General features: G+C 43.2%; 1 protein-coding gene across 2 annotated transcripts in view; it reads left to right on the forward strand.

Annotated features, from left to right (window-relative positions):
* The window catches only part of TGFBR3 (transforming growth factor beta receptor 3), a 199,016-nt gene that overhangs the window by 131,446 nt on the left and 47,036 nt on the right, over positions 1-20,534 (forward strand). For both annotated transcript variants that reach the window (XM_045847071.1, XM_045847070.1), the window contains exon 5: positions 19,060-19,243. In XM_045847071.1, coding sequence (XP_045703027.1) covers positions 19,060-19,243 — 184 coding nt within the window. The remainder of the gene's footprint in view (positions 1-19,059; positions 19,244-20,534) is intronic.

Consider the following 20,534-nt stretch of genomic DNA (forward strand, 5'->3'; position numbering starts at 1 on the left):
CTCAAACAGTCACATGTGTGCACGTGCACACACACACACACACACACACACACACACACGATTTGTCACTGCCTTGTAGCTGTTCTTTTGTGGGGTGTATGGATGGCCCAGAAAATACTGGGTAGGTTAGAGTTGTTCCTCAGTCAATCAGAAATTAAAGCAATCCTACCCTTTCAGTCTTTCGTGCTGAAATTATAAGTAAAACTCTGTTAGAAAACTCATCTCAGCCTATTTTTATTTATGTAATAATTTCCACATTAAAGGAAAAGAAGGGTAGCTCACCCAGGCAATAGATGTCTGAACTTTCAACTTAGGTTTGCCCAAAAAAGATTGAGAAGATCCACAATACTAGGTTGTCTTTAAAAATATGCTGCAATTTGAACAGACACTTCTCCAAAGAGAAAGTACAGATGGCCAAAACGCACATAAAAAGAGGCTCAGTATCATTAGTCATCAGAAAAATGCAAATTTAAAACCACAATGAGATGCCACTTCACACCCACTAGGATGGCTGTGATAAAAAGGCAGACAATAGCAAGTTTTGTTGAGGATGTAAGGCAATTGTAACCCACATACATTGCTGGTGGGAATATAAAATGGAGCTTTGGAAAACAATTGGGCAAAACATATGTCCACAGCAAAACTTGTCCACAGATGTTCATAGCAATGTTATTCAAAATAATTAAAAAGTACAAACAGCCCCAAATGTCCATCAACTGATTAAAGAGTGGTATGTCCATACCATGGAATATTATTTGGCTATTAAAAGAATGAAGTAGTGATACATAGCACAACATGGATGAACCTTGAAAACATTATAAATGAAAGAAGCCATACACAAAAGGCTGTGCATTGTGTGATTCCATTTATATGAAGTGTCCCAAATGGTCAAATCCATGGAGACAGAGAGTAGACCAGCAGTTGCCAAAGGCTGGTGAGGGGAGAGAATTGGGTATGACTATTAATGGCATAGAGTTTCTTTTGGGGTTGGAAAAAAAATGTTTTACACCAGATAGTAGTTCATTAGTACAGTTGTGAACATTACTACATTGCAAATATACTAAACACCACTGTACAGTTTAAAAGGGTGAATATTATGATATTTCAATAAAGTAAATTAAAGAGTGAATTATATTATGTTTATGTAATTTATATGATATAATTATAAGGGTGAATTATATCCCAATAAAGCTGTTAAAAAAAACGTGCTGCAGCACACTTTTAAAAAAAGGTGGTACTAAGATTAATGAAGTAAATTTTTAAATCTTTTTACTTCATTGTATGTATCTATTTGATTTTTATTTTGAGGGGGGAAAAACCCTTCCTTTATTTTGTGTTCCAAACAAGAATACATTCTCCTTTAAGGTCTACAGACTGGGAGTCCCAAGACAAGCAGAAATTCTCAAGACGAGACCCTAGTGCCTGGCTTCTAATAACAACATGTCTGCTGCAGAGCTCTTGGCCAGCCTGTCAGCGTCAGGGTTAGATGCTCTAATTACTCATAAGGAAAGAAGGTGTCTCAGATTAGGAAAGTCTCAAGACATAAGCAGCAACTTCTTCCAACCTCATTTACTCTTGGAATTACTGTGCTGTGGTTTATTTTTTCCAGCCATTTATCATTAAAACCAGGAAAGAAATGAATGTATGTGTGTTTATGTTTGTTTGGAGTAATGGAGAGGAAGGGGATGTTAGTCTTCAAGGCAGGGTGTCCAGATTTAACAAAGATAAAGGGTGACCAGTTATTTTGAATTTCAGATAATCTACAAGTAATTTTTTAGTATGTCCATGTGACATTTGGGGCACACTTTTACTGAAAAATTATTCATTGTTTATCTGAAATTCAAATGTAATTAGGTTTCCCATATTTTATCTGGCATCTCTACTCAGAAGGAACTCACATTTTTGTTTCTAGTTAACATTCTGGCTTGGGTATCAGGAGGCCTGGGGACTAGTGTTGGTCTGCCACTCACTAGTCATACATCACTGGATAAGATCACTTAACTACTAGGGCCTTAGTTTTCTCATCTCTAAAGTGAGGAGGTAGTCCCAGCCAATCTCCAAACTACCTCTCAGCTTTCAAACTCTGATTTTGTGATAATACAACTGTTAGATACTGCATCCCGATTTAATTAGAAACAGAAAATGGTAATCTGAACATTGCCTCTTCAGCAAATCCAAGTAAACATCAGGGCATGGCAGTTGAAATATATGAGAGAAACCAAACTCTATGTTATTGGCTTAGGATTACAAACAACCCAAAATTTAATCCTAATGAAAAATGTAAATTAATACCAGGAACATGCTTAATATTTAAAACCTAGTTTTGTGTTCCTGAGAATAGGGGAGAAATGGGTGAAGAAGCTGAAGTTGCCAAAATCTGGTTTATTCTTTTTACTTAAAGTTGGGGGGGGGGCGCCGAGGGAAACGGTCCAAGTATCTTGGGCCTGTGCCACCAAACCACAGGCAGTTCTCTGGTCCGCACTGCAGTTTGGATGTCTGACAAGGCTCAGTGAAAAACAAGTGCTGTTTGTTTTCCTGTGCCCAGCATTTAACTGGAAATCAGAAGGCGAAGTTTCCAATCAGTTGTTAAATAGCCCCAGATGTGTGCTTAGCTGTGCTCTAGGAAGGGACAGGCACAGCCCGTACCACAGCGCATGTCCAGTCATTCTCTTCAGAGTCCAGGAGATGTGTAATTGAGGGTTGGAGTGTCCAGAAATGCCCTATGAATAACTCAGACATTCAAGTTTGCTTGTGCAGGAGGGAACTGTAAAAAAATTTCTGTATTCTCTACTGCATTACATTTTTAAAAATCTGGAAATTATTTTTTTTCTTTTCTAATTTTCTCCCTGCCCTTGTTTGGTAGTTCTTTCCACATTTAGAAAAAAATGACATTAGCATACTTGGTATGATGGTTTGTGTGTCTACTTGTTCGTTCATCCGACACCCAGTGTTTAGTGCCTGCAGCATGCTGGGAATTGCATGCTGGAACTGAGTGTGGGATCCAGAGAGACGTGGAGTGGGTTGCCTGCCCTCCTGGAGCTTCCAGTTCATTGTAACAAAGCAATTACACTTCATGGTGATAAATACCATTGTTGGGTCCTGAAAATTGGAGGAAATGAGAGTCCTCGTATTCCAAGTACTTATTAAGGCAGCTTCCTCCGTGAGGCTGACGGGGCAGCAGATGGGTCAGGGCTGCAGAAATAGAAACGCAGCCTTTTTGCTCAACTGCAGGTGTCGCCCTGTCTTCTAGGGCCTGGATTCTCTTTGGAATCCAGAACCACTTTGGATTCTCCAGTGAGGTCTGTCCCCAGCTAAGTTTTCTCTTAAAGGCAGATTAAATAACTAAATATTTCAAGATTAGTTTCTCTTTTTTCCTTTTTTAAAATGTCTCTTGTGGAATGACTCACTGTGCCCTGTGGGATATTCCAAGTGGTTGTGTACTGTGCAGTTTTGTTCCAGAGGTTGCTTATCTGTTGGTTTTGTGGCTTGTCTATAAGAGCCCTAATTATAAGGGGCTCCAGCCTCTCATGAGCTGGGGTCAGTCAACTACCATATTTCATAGGAAGGAGTTTCTGGCCCTTTTGTGGTAAGAGCTCTTCGTAAATGTCACTGTGGCAATTAAAGCCTTGGACAGAGTCCAGTTTCAGCTGGTGATCCTGGTTCAGAAAGACCTTTTGAAAGACTTCATGGGATTTATCCTGACTCCTGGGTTAAGGCTGGCGAATGTTGCCAGAGCGTCCAGTGAGCGGCCTCGGGCCTTGAGAGGCTTGTGGGTGTATTCTTCCTGATCAAGACATCCTGTCCTGAGGGCCCCGGCAGGGGTAGACTTTTCCTGGCTCTGCGGGACTTGCTGTGTGTCATGTCTGTGTGCAGGCATGGGCCCCAGCCCTGTGAAGGCTGTGCTTTCATTCAGCAAATTGAGGTCAAACAAACTCCATTTGACTGAGGGGGGAAGACTGGTGTTTCTTCGTCTAGAATCCCATGACATCCTTTAGGGTTTTACTGTCTAAAGCTAATCTGGTAATCTGATGAATCTGCCCTTTTCATAGATTGGGCAATTGTATCAAATGTTACATCTCTGATGCTCTTGATTAATGTGGTAGGAGACCTCCAGAGAGCTATTTGGAAGAAAAAGCAAGTGTTTTGTTAAGGGAGGTTGCAGAATATTTTTTTATGTCATGAGGGGGAGGAAAAATATCTGTCTTTCAGGAGATACTGGTGAGGCTGATTTGAGCGCTGGTGGCTGTGCCTTGTTTCTCACATGAATTGCAAACAGTGAGGCCATAGCTAAGGGCTCCCCAAAGGTGGCCCACATTCCCCATCTCTGGAAGGGACTGCAGGATGGCCCGACTCCTGCCTGGGCACAGAGGCACTGGGTTTATTTGAGGCAGCCCAGTGCTGGCACTCCAGCCCATCCTCCGTCACTAACTCCCTGGCTTGGAAGCAGATTTCTTCAGGGGAGGGAGGAAGCCCCTTTAGTATTTTTTATTTCTCTGTCCAGGTTACAATTTGTATCCCAAGATCTGCTTTTGCCCTTGGCCCTAACGTCCTATCCCCTGATGGTCTGGGATATTTCTTGCACATTTGGGCTTTTCATGTCACTGGTAGTCCTCATTGTTCTGCTCCTGCTGTGTCCTGTTAGGGTGGTGAGTGGCACAGCTGGGATGCTGGGACCCAGGGTGTACCTGGAAGTGAGGGGCTTATCCATCCAGCATCTTTGGCAAAAGCCCATGGGGTTACTGCCCATTTGATCAGTAGCCCTTCTTTGTTTATCACAGGGAGCTGGTTCTGGGGATCCTACATTTTCAGGAGGATACAAGGTGCTGCGTGATGTTCAGAGCTTCTGTTTGGAGCCAGCGCTGCTCTAGCCCTTGAAAACAGGGTTCATATATGCTTTCCTAGCAGTGTGGACAGGAAGGTTATGAATTGTGGACAGCGAGGAATGAATTGGGACCTGTCAACCTCGATGCATCAGACAACTCTTGTGACCTGAGGTGGGGATGTGTATATACGTGTGTGTTTAACAAACAGCATGCACCATGTGCTAGCACTCTTCTAAGCACGTTACATATATTATGTTGTTTAATCTTCAGAAGAAGCCAATGAAGTAGGTACTCTTGTTATCCTCATTTGACGATGAGGAAACTGACAGAAAGAGAGGTTGAGTTAACTTGTGCATGGTCGCACAACTACTGAATGGTGGCTAGAATCCACATAAAGTGCTTAGAATAGGCACATCCTAAGTGCTCAACATGTGTTAGCTGTAGTAATAGTGATTTTTTTTTAAATGATGGGAATTAGTAGTTTGGCCTAGATTTCCCCTACTTTCTCCTTCTACGTCACACATCCCAGATTTTGATCCCGGGATTGACTAAAGTTATGCTTTGAAGGACAGCAAGTAGGTGTAGCCAGGGATAGTGGGCCTTAATTGTCCACTGTTGTCTGGACAGGATTCTCCTTTTGAAGATGAAACACTTAGGTTAAATGCTTGTCCCTGAGACCTAGATGTGGGAGGTGGTCTGATCACACCTGAACGTGTATAACCACAGCATTCCTAGACACCACAGGAAGCTTCAGACACAGTGTCAGCAGTTGCTCTACCCATGGCTAACTTGTAGCCATGGGTAGACCAAGGCTGCCACCTTAAAAACAGCATAGTATTCTAAAAGTGGTTGAACTCCCAGGTGTTTTAAGTCCATTTTTCCTTTGCTTGGAGGCTCTGCCATTATCCCTCAGTGCAGATAGTGCAAGGGAGATAACTGGGTGACCTCTTGAGGGACAGACCTAATCCAGGTGCCCCATATTTTACAGAAGTATAAATGGAGAACTCATTGGGAACAGTCACACACCACTTGACTCAGGGCATGACTGTGATGTCATCTGCAACCCTGATCTCCAGCCTGGAGCCACTAGTGACTGTCCCACAGACAGGACTTCAGAACTGAACTCCAGCCACATTAGGGCATCACTCCCTGGCCCAGTGAGGAGGTGGCATGGAATCTCAGCAAAGTGCATTGTGAGAGGTTTAAGTACTGGGACCTAGGTCGTGCCAGTATTTCACGAAGGTAAAGGTTTATAAACTGCTTCTTGACCTGTCTCATTGGCCCATCTCTGGATCAGCTACACCAGGATCCCTGCTTAATGTTGAATATCTGCATCACCCTTGGCAGTGTGGGGATCATTTCTTCAGAGATGGTAAATGCGTTCAGTTCAACCTTCTGGGTAGTGGTATAGGAGGTCACCTTGGTCACCAGAGACTGTTCAGTGTAGAGTGGGCAATGGGGGTGAACGCAGGAACATGGCCTGCCTTTGGCTAAGAGCTAATGTTAGGAAGTTCAAGAGGGCTGCAACCAGTTTTGGAGCTGAAGCTCCCTCGCCCCCACCATCCTCCCTGCCTCTCTGCCATGGAAATGTCCTTTAGAACCTCGTCTCCTGCCCCTCCCCCAAATTGTTCTTAGGTCTGTGGTTGCTGGGCCAAAATATGCAGCTCTGTTCCTCTTGGGCATGCACCAGCCATTCACAGAAGCCGGGGCTCATCCAGAGAAAGAGAACCAGTAAGGGATACATATGAAGAGATTTATTGCAAGGAATTGGTTTATGTCATTGCAGGGTCAGGCAAGGGACGTCAGGAGGGGCAGCTGGAACCCTCAGGCATGAGCTGAGCCCCAGGTCTGCTCTTAAGGCCCTTCAACTGATTGAATCAGGCCCACACAGATTGCTTAGGATAATCTCCATTACTTAGAGCCACCTGATTATGGACTTGAGTCACATCTACAAAATACCTTCACAGCAACATCTAAATTAGTGTTTGATTGAATAGAGGTGATAGGTAGCCAAACCAAGCCTACATATAAAACGCCATCATTGAAACATTTTTATATCTTAAATCTATTCAGCCTGATAGTCTTGTTGTGCTGTTTTCTACTCTTATCGTTCTCAGAGCCTACAGCAGCCTTTGTTGTTGTTCTTTACTATAAGAGATCTCTCTGCTTTCAGCCAAGCAATTATTTTGCTTCCATAACAGTCATTACTCTCTGTTTGCCCCTTTATTCTCTTTCTCCCCCACTTTCACCAGCACAGCTCCTCAGACCTTGGGGCAAGGGGAGAAAGTGAAGGAAACAAGAGGCAGGGAAGGGCATAACCCCTGCTTTGCCTCACTGCTTTGCCTTTTCACTCTCTTGAAAACCTGACCTAGTTTTTGGAGTCCAGCAGACGTGGTTTGAGTCTGCACTTGTTCCCTTGCTAAAACAAAGTGACCTCACCTCTCAGAGCCCCAGTGTCTTCAGTTGTCAGATGTGAGGATTCAGAATCCATGGAGCATGCACTTGGTATGTGACCAGGAAGAGCCTTTATGGTTATTATCTCCCAGTGTGTGTTCCTATTAGTAGGCAGTGAGAGGGGCTCTGTCTACCCAATGATGCTGATTTCTTGATTTTGGTAACTCTGTGGCAGAGTAGAAAGAGCTGCAGAGTGAGAAACGGAGTTTTCAGTTCTGTGGTCAACTATGCTTTCTACCAGCTCTGTGCCTCTGGCAGGTTCTTTAGCTTCCCTGATCCTTACTTTCCTTGTCTGTAAAATGGAATGTAGATAGTAAGTCCTAATGAAGAGGAACTCTGTAAAGGGGATTCTAGGAACCTATTTAGAACTAAGTGTTTGTCAAGTTCAGTATGTGGGTTTGAACCAGGATTGACATACTGGATGTAATTTAAAAGAAAAATAAAAGAAAGAATCCTCCCCAGTGAGGGATTTCCCAGAAGCACATTTGGAAGGCAAAAATAGATCAAGGATCATGGCAAGTAATAGTATGATGCCAACATTTAATTTTTTTCCTGAAAAACACCCTTTAGATAGCAACTACATTTTAAATTTTGGGTCAAGCTCCTCCTAACATCACGCTAACATTGGGAGATGAGAAAGGGTAAATTTAGGAGTCCGGAGAGATCATTTTGTGAAGCCATCGAGGATGCCTGTGTGGCCCTGGACTCTACAGTGAAAGACGGCATTATAAAGCAGCTCAGGCTCCATTAGCTTGTTACCCTGTGGGGACTGCATCTGTCTTTCAGATGGAGAGAGAGACTGCTTCTGTGTGTGTGTGTGTGTGTGTGTGTGTGTGTGTGTGTGTATTCACATGTACATATACTAAATATTTTTGTAACATTTCCATGGGACATTACAGTATTGCTTTTGTACTGGCTCACATTCAAGCTTGTGTATGTTTATGTTTGGAGGGCAGCATCTCAGAACTTCCCTCTTGGACGTGTGGAAACATGTAGGGTGTTAAGAACAGAGAGCAGTTTCAATCCTTTAGTTCTTTATATTTCAGCAAAAATGAAAATTAAAAGCAAAAGATGAGCATCACGAATGTTTTGAGAAAAAATTGTTGAATATATTTTAAGTCTTGGTTTTGAAAGAACATAACCTGGCTGTGGATACAAAATGAAAACACCCGAGGGTTCTAAGTGGGTGCGTGGGTTGGTGTTCCTGAATGCGCCATTGGCGGGTGCCATCATCACATGGCTTATGAGTGTGAGGCTTTGCGAGTCACAACTGCAGGTTCATGGTCATGGAAGTTACTGTTTCTTTAAAACAAAGTGAAAAAAATCATTGAGGCATGATATATGGTTAATAGAAAACACGTTTTAGATCACATTTCACATCACGTGGCTTTGGAGGAAACAGGCAAGCACAGCCCTCCCAGGAATTGGGGGGGAAAATGTGCGACTCTCCTCTCAGAATATAGGGTTCTGTCCTTCTTTGGGAGGTAAACGTGTCACAGTTCCCGTACTGAATGCAAGTTTGTTTTTGCTGGACTTTGTGCACAAAACACATCAAAACGTCATCTCCTTGTCGTCTTTCTGTGTGGGCACTGCAAGGGGTTCCACGGCTGACCTGCATAGATCCTACTTATCCACAAACCTGAATTCTAGAGCAATACCTATTTTACCTTACCATGTCTTATTTGCCCCCTACAACTGAACTAGCAAACACTTGGCATGGTAGATGTTTCTGAAATGTCAGTATGTTTTTCCTTGCTCCATTTATTTTCCTTGTTTTGCTCTTTCTATTTTGCTAAGCAGGCAACTCCAAAAAGAGATTTGCCTGGGGGGTATAAAGCACAGCATAGGAAATATGGTCAACGATATTGTGATAACCATGTATGGTGCCAGGTGGTGCTAGACTTATGGGGGAAGGGTGTTCTTTTCTAAATTATGTAAATGTCCAACCACAATGCTGTACATCTGAAACTAATATAATATTGAATGTCAACTGTAATCAGCAATTAAAATACATTTAAAAACTTTTAAAATAAATTTTACTCATGTCTGCTAATAAAGAAGATACTGTAAAATAAATATTATTGTTAATATCAAAAAAGAGATTTGTCTATGTGCAGGAGTCAGGAAAAAGGAATAGGAATAATAGAAGTTGGGTGTAGGGCAGGACAAAAGGGGGAAAGGACCTAATTCTCATTGTGCAAGTGCTGAACTTTTACCAATGTCAAAGTCATGTGAATGGGTGAAGTTAGGTGCTTGAGTTAGAGGATCCCCATGGAGCTGTAACCTGAATAGCAGGCACTCACCCAACTGATAACAGAAGCTCCAAATGGACCAGAGCTGAGCTCAGGGGGCCCAGTGTGCACATGATTCCTGGACCAGATCTTCCTCTGAGATCTCAGCAGGCTTTTCTTTATCTTGGGGGAGCTATGGCTCTTCTTATTTCAAGAGGCTGTTTCTTTCCTTTTAGATGTGCAAGAAGATGACTCCATCCATGACTTGGCTTTACTCTGTCCCTCTTGGCTTTTTTTTTTTTTAACCAGTGCAAGAGGAGAATACTCTTGCCTGTTTTTAAAGCAATCCTGCATGGTTTACAAAGACTATTTGGAGTTTAAATAATATTTGTATCTATGGCCTAGAGCAGTGATCTTCAAGCATGCCTTGGAATCTTGGGGGGAGGTACAGGGAGATTACAATGCAGTTTTCTGGATCCTGCATTCCTACTTCACCCTAAAATCTGCATTATAACATACTTCTATTTGTGTTGTACTGGTCCAAGGATCACACTTTGGGAAGCACTGGGTTTGAAATATCTTCTTGACATTGATTTATAGTCTGAGACCAGACCAAAAAGAGAATGGATGGATGCATGGAAGTTATCAGTTCACCCTTCCTTAGGGTCATATTGGAGGAAGCTATAGAGCAATGCCGTCTAATAGAAGTAAAATGCAAACCACACAGGTCATTTTAAATCTATTAGTGAATTTAAAAAGTAAAGGAAACAAGTGGAATTAATTGTAATGGTATATGTTATTTAACTCAGTGTACCCAAATAATATCATTTTAACATGTAATTGATACAAAAATTGAGATTTTTAAAACACTTTTTTCTGACTATATATAAGACAGTACAAAGTCTGGTCTGTGTTTTACATTTACAACACAGGTCAGTTGAACTGGCAGCATTTCAAGTGCTCTGTGGTAGTGTGTAGCTAGTGACTACCGTGTTGGATAGCTGTACAGCAGCGACAGACAGACACTTGGCACTCATTCCCGGCTCTCTGCTGCTCCTGAACAGAACCTCGGCATCCTTCTCAGCACAGAATGCTAGGCAGGTGTGGCCAATTAATTGGACTTCAAGACTCACTCATTCATTAAGCAGAGACTTACTGACTGTCTTTTCTGTACCCAACAATGTTCTAAGTGCTTGGCATATACACAAAGCACATTAAGACTCCAGCCTCTGAAGGATCTTACATTGCAGTGGAAGGAGATGGGCAGTACTCATAATCAACAAGAAAATTATACGGCATTTTGTAAGGTGACTGTGCTATACTATACCAGAGAAATTAGAACATGTAAAGCAGGTTTGGGGGGAGCTAAGATCACTAGAGTAGAAGCTGCTGGGTGGTCGGATTGTAATTTTAAATAGGCCCCATTGAGAAGGTATTATGTGAGTGGACTCAAGGGAAGTAAGGTGAAACTTCAGACGAGACTTAATTACCAAGCGTGATCTAGTGTGGCCTTATTTTCATCAAGACTGCTCACGAGGGAGCATTCTTTTAGCCGTTGGGTCAGGAAGGAGGGAGGAGAGGGGTGGGACCAGGGGAGGCCTTATAGTATGGTACTGTCCTCAGCAAAGCCCCTCTGTCCTTCCTCCCTGAAGACGAGAGCAGCGTGGGGGGAGCTCAGAGAGAGACCGAGGCAAGTGCCAGACCTCTGAGTCAGCTGATGTGCTGAGATAAGTGCTAAAACGAAGAACCTCAGTTCCAGGAAAATGGGGACTGTGCCCATGAGCCAGGATTCGTTCCCTTCACTCAGGCTTGAGAGCTCTGTCCTGAGGCCTCAGTGGATCTGCGTAGTACTTCAAGAGTTAAAGCTTAAATACAGGTGTGGAAACAAAGGGGCTGGTTGCCTCTTTTTTTTTTTTTTCCTTTTGCTTTTTTCTTGCTCTTTTGGACAAGGTTGTTGAATCTGATCCAGAAAAAATAATACACTTGGCTCTCAATGCCTTGCCGTAAGTTCTTGTAATAAAACTTCCAGCACTGGCAGATAGAGTAATGTTCTGCTCTTTAAAAAACTCTGGTAGCATAACTACAATTTAAAATACAAATGTTGTGCATGGTTTCAGTAGGAAGAGCATTCAGGAGAGGAGATGGCTCAGTGCGGATCTCAGCAGCCTGGGCTCTGTTGAGCAGTCAAGTGCCCACAGATGCTTGCTAAGAATCAGGGTTCTTGGAGCTCAGTGCTCTGTTCATTCCCACAGAAAGATGTTTGTTATGTCAGGGAATGTCAGAGGATTGGGTTTTAATTAGCAAGCAGGAGAAAAGTTCAGTGGATTCTGGGGGAAGACACGGAACTACTAAATGATTTAATAATTGGTTGTTAGGCGGAATTATCGGGTGAAAAATCAGATCATTAGCCTTAAAGCCTGGATGAATGATCATTCCCTGGGCAGTGAGGTAGGAAGGGTTACAGGATGAAGAAATTACGGCATATCCTTTCCCGTAGGGAATAGCATCGAGCTTTCATCCCACAGAACCAAGCACTGGGCCAGGCCCAGGAGATTCAGGATGAACATGCTGCTCTCTTGACCCTTGAGGTGTTCTTTGTCAGTTCAGGGTGGCAAGTCTGTTGATAAATAGTGTAGTTCACATGAGGTGTGTACAGGGCACAGTGAGTAGCTCCATCCCAAGGAAAGAAAGGGAGCCTGTGTGGTTTCACAGAGAAGGTGATACCTGTGGAAGGACAAGGAGTGGTTACCAGGTATACAAGGCGGGGAAGAGCGGTCCAGGCAGGGAGCAGAATGTAAAAAGTCCTGGGAGCCTGAAACGGAATAATGTGTTCTGCTACCCAGAACATGTTATTGTGAGTGATTGCATATGACAAGTCCTGAGCACATGAGGAGTGATGGGAAGTGGGGCGGGCAGAGCCCCTCTCTGACCGTGAGCCAGTTAAGGCACTTAGATGCTATCCTGCATCATCATGAGTTGACTTTTGAGAGTATTCCTCCTCCCCTGTGACAGTGTGGAGGAAGGATAGAGGGAAACCGAATTGGCAGCTTGGAAAGTGGGAGGTTGCTGTAACAGTTTGGCTGAGACGTAAGGGCCAGTCATGGGGTAGTAGGACAAGGACATACAAATAAAGTAGAGGACAGCAGGTAGAATAAACAGCCCTGGGAAGTTTCTGCCACTTTATCCAAATATAAAATTCTTACTCTTAACATTTTTTAAAAACAATTTCATGTTCATTCATGTAGTTACTTTCCTTGCAACGATAATTGCAACCTTTCTCATATTAGAAAAATATTATGTTCCCTCTTTTTGTTTTGTTTTGTTTGGGGTTTTTTTTTGCTATTTTTTTTTACATCTATGTTCTTCTACAAACTTTAACCTAAGCCAAATTCTAAAAAGGGTACCACACCATCAAGATTAAGCAGGGCTAGAGCTTTGACTGGATAAGTAGTGATATTAATATATTGGGTTAGCCAAAAAGTCCATATAGTTTTTCCTATAAAATAAGAGACATATTCTTTATCTTCACCAGTAACTTTATTGATTAGGATATTTTGAGTATGTTGGCTATTGCCCACATGGTATAACACTGATTGTTCTCAGTTAATGTCTTGAATTGGTCACTATTGACTTCAGCCGGTCTACCTGACTATAGAGCATTGTCCAGTGAGAAATTTCCAACACAAAACTTTGCAAACCACTTTTGACCTATTGGATCAGCCACAGAACCTTCTCCATACACTGCACAAATCTTTTCTGAGTTTCAGTTGCATTTTTACCTTTCTTGAAATAACAAAGCATAATATGCTGAAAATGTGGCATATTTTCTTCCATCTTCCATACTTAAATAGCTACACAAAAATTCACGAATTGTGATGAGTTTTTAAAAAATGCATGCTGATATGACAGCTGTCACAGTGCAATCTAGCAAAATTGTTTCAAATGAAGTCAAAGACAACTAAGCGCTAATAGAGCCATTGCACAGAAAACACCAAATGAACTTTTTGGCCAACTCAATATTATGTCTTTATTTCAGTGGGGCTCTTGACAGGTCCTAGCATGCTGTTCTCACAGACAAGATGAAGGCAGTTCATGAGGTGACTGAGTTGGTGAACAACTTGGGACCCCAGCAAGTGCCGTTCGGTGTCTGTGCGTGGGTCAGTGTGAAAGTGTACCTGTAAAGTCACAGAACTGAGCCTAGTCTTTTCAGCTTCTCAAGGATTTAGATGAACGCGTAGAAGGTGCTCATAAGCCCTGACTGGCGTAGCTCAGTGGATTGAGCGCGGGCTGCAAACCAAAGTGTCGCAGGTTCGATTCCCAGTCAGGGCACATGCCTGGGTTGCAGGCCAAGGTCCCCAGCAACCACACATTGATGTTTCTCTCTCTCTCTCTTTCTCCCTCCCTTCTCTCTCTAAAAATAAATAAATAAAATCTTAAAAAAAAAAGGTGCTCATGAAATTGAGAGCTATTGACAGCTAACAGAATAAGGAGTTGTATGTGGTCTCTAAAAACTGGAAATATGGATCTAAAGAATCAGTATAAGCCTTTGTTTTTTGTTTTGTTTTGTTTTGTTTTAAAGATTTTATTTATTTATTTTTAGAGAGGGAAGGGAGGGAGATAGAGAGAGAGAAACATCAATATGCGGTTGCTGGGGGTCATGGCCTGCAACCTAGGCATGTACCCTGACTGGGAATTGAACCTGCAACACTTTGGTTCGCAGGCCGCGCTCAATCCACTGAGCTATGCCAGCCAGGTAAACCTTTGTTTTTATATGAAAAAAATCAATGGTATAAGGGAAGGATGTGAAGAGCCTCAATCTAAGAAAATTAAGACCTAAGGATTTAGGCTCCATCGTCCCCACCACCATGTCCCTGGCCTGAGCTGCCACTCTTTCTCCCCTGATTAATTCCAGAAGTTTGTTGCTGGTGTCCACTCCTCGTCTCTCTTCAGTGCAGACTGGACATGACAGCCAGAGTGATCTTGTTAAAAGATTTGTCTGGTGTTTCGATGAACTCTCAGTATCGGCCCATCTCACCCACACTACATACCACAGTCCTTAACAGTGATCTGCAAGGTCCAGCTGCACCTGCTGGGGTCCTCTTTGACCTCTGACCTTTACTCCTACCTGTCTCTCCTCACCCCTGTGTTGCACCCACACCGGCCTCCTGGCCCTTCCTTCCCCGCACCAAACCTTTACCCTTGCTGATGGCTCGGCCAGGAGTGCTCTTCCCTTGGCATCTGCATGGCTCACTCTCCCATCCCCTGCAGGTCTGTGACAGCTCCTGGACTGCCTCAGTTAGACTTTCCCCATCACAGCATTTAAAGGTATAGTGTCCCTCTCCTCTTCTCTCAATGTATTTTTCTCCAGAGCACTGATTCCTACAGTCTGTCTTGTACTTACTTATTTTGCTCCTCTGGCTTCCTTACTAGGCTGAAAGCTCCTCAAGCGTAGGGAATTTTTGTCTTTGTCTTTTCTGCTATATGCCCCACACCTAGAACAGTGTGTGACACAGAGTAGGTGAGCACTCAGTAAATATTTGTTGGATGTATGTTTAAAGCATAAAATAATAAGTATGAGATAAGAGCAGGGTTCAGCTGATAGAAAAGCTAATGTGTTCTTGGGCTTCATGTAATCATGGGCCTTATGCAGTGTCCCCATTCTATAGAAAGAGATTATGTCAGGAGTTGGCTAGCAAGTGCAGCATCTGCAGGGCTGGTGTTTGGTTTGAGTTCTGAGGCCATCAGGCTGCTGTAGGGCCAGGAAGAGCTGATGTCTTAGTTTGAAGGCTGCTGGGCAGGAGGATTCTCTTACCGTTGGGGGCAGGCCAGCCTTTTGCCCTGTGCAGGCCTTTAGATGATTGGATGAGGCCCACGCACCTTAAGAAGTCTACCTGTTTTATTTACTCTACCAATTTAAATGTTAATCTCATCCAAAAACACCTTCACAGGAATACTCAGAATAGTGTTTGACCAAATATCTGGCACTCCGTGGCCCAGTCACGTCAACATGTAAGATTACCCTCACAGGACATTTGTCAGACCACACCCCAGCCCCAGGTCTTGTCCTCAGGCCACGGTTCAGACTCTGCTGGCAGGGATCTGCTGTCCACGGTGTCTGGGGAGGACCTGGGGGCAGCTGCAGTGCCCTAAAGAGGTGAAGTCGTGCACAGGGTCAACTGTCATCTTCAAACATTTGAAGGCTTGACTCATGGAGGAAAGAGGAAGGAGTTCTTTGGTCTGGAAGACACAGCTCAGACAAGTGGGTAGAAGGCAAACCGTAGGGACAGAAAGTAAGAACAGATATCTCCCGTCTCAGGAGCTAGCAGGCCTCCTTTCTGGAATGGTTTGAGCAGAACCACTTGTGGCCAAGAGAGAAGTCTCCTGGTGCTGATTCTCTGACCTCGGGTAGGACATTAGCTTCTCTGAGATTGTTCCTCTGTACCACAGAAATCACCTCATAGGTCTTCCTGAGGGTCAGGCGGGAATAGCCACACCTTCTAGAACTCCGTGGGGGCTGGGGGAGGCCTTCATCGGAATCCAGCTTTGTCAGAGCCAGGAGAACTAGCAGTCAGCAGGAGTGCTGACTAACCCCTTGCCGTAGCAGAAAGTTTCCACTGACCTACAGTCAGGGACATTTCACTGCTCCTGGCAGCTTTGCTTTCTTCTTATTGGAATGTGCTTGGGGAGTGGCAGTTCACTCCTTTTCCAAATTCCTCAGCCCTGAATGTATGATCCTGGCTGCTGCTGGTCCAGGAGAAGACAGACTGGAGCAGGGCTGACTCTGCACGGGGAGACCAGCCAGGAGTTGCCTTTCTGGGCTACACTATGCTCTCACTCTCCAGTGACCTCAGGACACGTTCCAGAGTTGCCCCCTATTCTCTTACTGACACTGTTCATATCCTGACTCTGGAATGTTCCAGGCTGACGTATCTCACCTTCCACTCTGTAGAAATGTACTATGTGTATAACGTATTTAAAATTCCAGAGCTGTATTTTATGGATGGAGCATAGGTAGGAAGAAGAGGAACAGAACATCCAGGGATGCGTGCCTAAACATTCAGAACTGTGCTGGCAGTGGGACAAAGGCCTCTGGACTGTTGTGGTTTATTTTGGTGACAGGCTTAATAAAAATGACTTTTTAACACAAGTTCTTTTCAGTGAAAAGAAAATTTTACTACAGTGCTTAAGTCAGGAAAGCAGATAAACATCGTTTGAAGTTGTGTGTTGGTGAGTAGTGAGGCCTCAAAGGACTCACGCAAAGGTTGGCAGGGTAATTGTTTGACAGGTAAACAGCACAGGGTTTTCTCATGCTGGTGATGTCAAAACAAGACCGAAGCTAAGCGGTGCCCACTGGTTTTGTTTATGACTGGCATTGGGACATTCATCAAATGTCATGACCACACTCAGTAGCACTTTGTGGTGCTTGATACATAGTAGGTGTTCAATAAATGATAAGTACTGTTAGTGGTCATAGTTTACAGTCTGGTTATTAATGATTAGTTCTGGGCTTCCCAAGTCAATACAAACAGAAAGGTTCTCTTATTCTGTTGTATCTTTATTTTTATAGATTTTATTTATTTATTTATTTGAGATGTTATTATTTTCAGAGAGAGGGGAAGAGAGGAAGAGAAACATCAACATGTGGTTGCCTCTCATGTGCCCCCACTGGGGACCTGGCCCGAAACCCAGGCATGTGCCCTGACTGGGAATCAAACCAGCAATCTTTATGTTTGTAGGCCAGCACTCAATCCACTGAGCCACACCAGCCAGGGCTCTTTTTCTTTAGTAAGTACTAAACGGCCCGACTTACAGCATAAAAGGGCTGTCAGTTTGGGGAGCCAGTTTGGGGATCCAGCAGATGTTTGAGTGGTGGTAACATTCAGTCAGTCAGATGTATGGCGTGGAATTTCTCAGTCATAGTACTATGGACATTTTAGATAATTCTTTGTCATGAAAGCTGCCCTGTGTATTGTTGTAAAATGTTTAGCACACCTCTGGTCTCTATGCACTGCCAGTAGTTGTGACAATCACAAATGTTTCCAGAATTGCCACAAGTCTCTGGGTTAAAACCACCTCTGGTTATTAAGAACCACTTGTGCAGGGAAAGCTGTGAGGTACCCACACTGGGCCTGACCTATAACAGTGTTTTTCAAATTATAGATCCCTCAGCACCCATTAAGACAGGGCTTCTCAATCATAGATGAACATTAGAATCACTGGGGAACTTTGAAATATTCTGATGCCTGAGTCCCACCCCAAAGATTCCCATTGATCGGGGGTGTGGCCTGGGCCTTGGGATATTTAGAAGCTCTTAGGTGCTTCTAGCTTTCAGCCAAGAGGGAGACCACAGCATTAGTAGGTCATGGAATTAATTTGGTGAAGTACTTCTGTGCTCGCATCTGAAAAATATATGTATATATAATTGAATAGAAATTATTAATGCCTAGCACAATACTTAAATATTACTGTGTGTGTGTGTTGAAGTTGAAAACACTGCTATAAGCAACAGAATCATAAGCAAAATCCTTGCCCTCAACCTGCTTTTAGTCTGGCTATTTATAACTTCTTTAGAATCTACTTGCTTTTTGTTAATGATAAATAGTTAATATGAAATTTAATCCAAGACATTTATAGTTTTATGACTTGGGAATTTGTGAGTCTTTTTGCTTACATTTTGAGCTTTCACTATGACACTGATAAAGTTGGTTATTTTATAAATGCTAGCCAGTAAAGATGACATGCACATTTTCACTAAATGTGATTATAATACAGCAACAAGATGATAATGTTACTCCTCTGCATGAGTTAAGTATGTAAACCATCATTTGCTAGGTCAGTGATGGTCTAAATACATTCAGCAAGAGTGTCGGACTTGCATGAAACATCCCAAAGTTTTATTAGGCTGAGTCCAACAGCCTCTTGACTTCATTATCTGCGGAAACTTGGGGGGTCTTAAAAAATAGAACATAATATACATCCACCTCATTGCTAGGAAGTGGTGTAATGTGGTAGGAGCCTGGCAGTCTCTGGCCATTTGTTTTTATCTCTGCTCAGGAGAACATAAACCAAAGAGACTCGGTGTCCCTGTGCTGGTGGTACTGTAGCCGTGGAAGACCTGGAAGTCAAACTCACTTGCTAGCAGGACTTTGGGATTGCGTGCTCTGATCTCGGGCCCCTGACAGCACTCACCAAGGCTTCCTGCTTGACTTGAAACACATTACTTGAAAGATTGGCCTTCAATTTAGGTATCTGGACAATAGCAATGATAATTCGTATGATTATTCACAGTGCACACTCTGCAGTCTGTCATCACAAAGTTCTTTAAAAATCCAAAGGGACATCCTGCATGTCGGTAGCCTTGTCATTAGCAGGGAGAAGTAGCCTTGAGATTATTTCTCAAATCAACTGCTGAAAAAAGATAATTTGCCTATATAACAAAGGGAAGAAGTTGGGTTGACAAATATCCATTAGTTGTCTGGTAAGAGTTCTCTAATTAGGATTCAGCTCCAGGTGACTGCACCACATTAAATATGTGATTCTCTTTCCTGTAGGTGTCTGAGGGTTCTTTGGTCCAATTTTCATCAAGAAACTTCTCACTGTCAGCAGAAACAGAAGAAAGGAACTTCCCACATGGAAATGAACATCTGTTAAATTGGGCCCGAAAGGAGTTTGGAGCAGTCACTTCATTCACCGAACTCAAGATAGCACGGAACATTTACATTAAAGTGGGGGAAGGTAAACTTTATGTGGTTTCAATTAATGACTGATTTATGACAGTCAGTTGTTTTCTTTTCTGAGACCAGGTGGTCAGGGCAAGGAATCATATAATTGCAGAATGCTGGAGCTGGCAGGACCCTGAGGGCCTGTTTCCCCCACGTCCCCTCCTCCTCCTTTTCCTTCTGAGGAAACAGGCCTGGTAGTGGCCAAGTGAGAAAGGAGGGTGTGGCCTGGTTGAGAGAGGAGGAGCTGGAGGTAGCGGTGGAGGATTTAGAAAACAGCCATGCACAGAAGTGAGAGAAAGTGAGTGGCAGGTGAGAAGCTGAGAGTGTGGCAAAGGAGGTGATAACTTGTGGCATGAAGGAGGAGTTGGCAGGATGGGTCAGCAGTTAGGGTGTCCTCTTACCTGTTATTTTGCAAACATTTGAAGCCAGTATCACTTTATGATTTTGAGACATCAGTTAAATTTGGGACAATAGCAGAGGAAAAATGTTTGAACATATTTTTAATACCAAGGCATGTTGCAAGGATAAATTACTGGGGAAAGGAACTAATTGTATGGCCTTGATAAGAGATGGCCCGTTTTAATTTCCTTGCCTTGCAGAGGGATATAAATATTCCGTGGCTCAATTTTGAAAGTGTATTACTTTTTAACAACTTTTTTCATTATTATTTTTAGTTGAACATATTTGGAACCCCCATAAATTACTAGAAATAACAACTCTTGTGAAAGGATCCTTGTAGTCAGGTGACTGTGAAAATGGCCCTTCAGGTGCTCAGCGTCCATCTGCTTTCTGTTGCATTCGCAGCAGTTGTCACCTCCTCTGCAGATGGCACGCAGTGCGGGGCGGGTTATGGAGCGCCTGTTCCCACCCCTTTAGGATCTGGGGTGTTTGACAGATGCAGGAAAGGTGAACTGCTGCTGGGGTGTGTGCTCCGTGCAGAGGCAACATCAGGCGCTTTCAAATGCACCCACCCCACTTAATCCTGCCAGTAATCCTAGGAGGAGACTATTATTTCCATTATTTTACAGAGGGGTGAGTGGAGGGTGAAGCTAACTCGCTCAAATCCACATTTACTAGCAAGTGGCAAAAGCAAGAACTCAAACCCAGGTTTCCTGAATCTTGAGTCTAATGCTTGCTTCCTGATGCGATATTTTTAAGGCTTAGCCAAAGAAGCACAACCTGAAAACGAAAGTGGGCCACCTGGATGGAAAGCCTTGTTCAGCAGATTAAGGAGAGGAGGAGTTTTACAATAAAAATTGGGTTTAAAAAGTTGAAGTTTGTTACTTAAACTGTCATGGTAGTCA

This window comes from Phyllostomus hastatus, unplaced genomic scaffold, assembly GCF_019186645.2.
Source record: "Phyllostomus hastatus isolate PE091 unplaced genomic scaffold, TTU_PhHast_1.1 phas_contig_524, whole genome shotgun sequence".
Classification (NCBI taxonomy): Eukaryota; Metazoa; Chordata; class Mammalia; order Chiroptera; family Phyllostomidae; genus Phyllostomus; species Phyllostomus hastatus.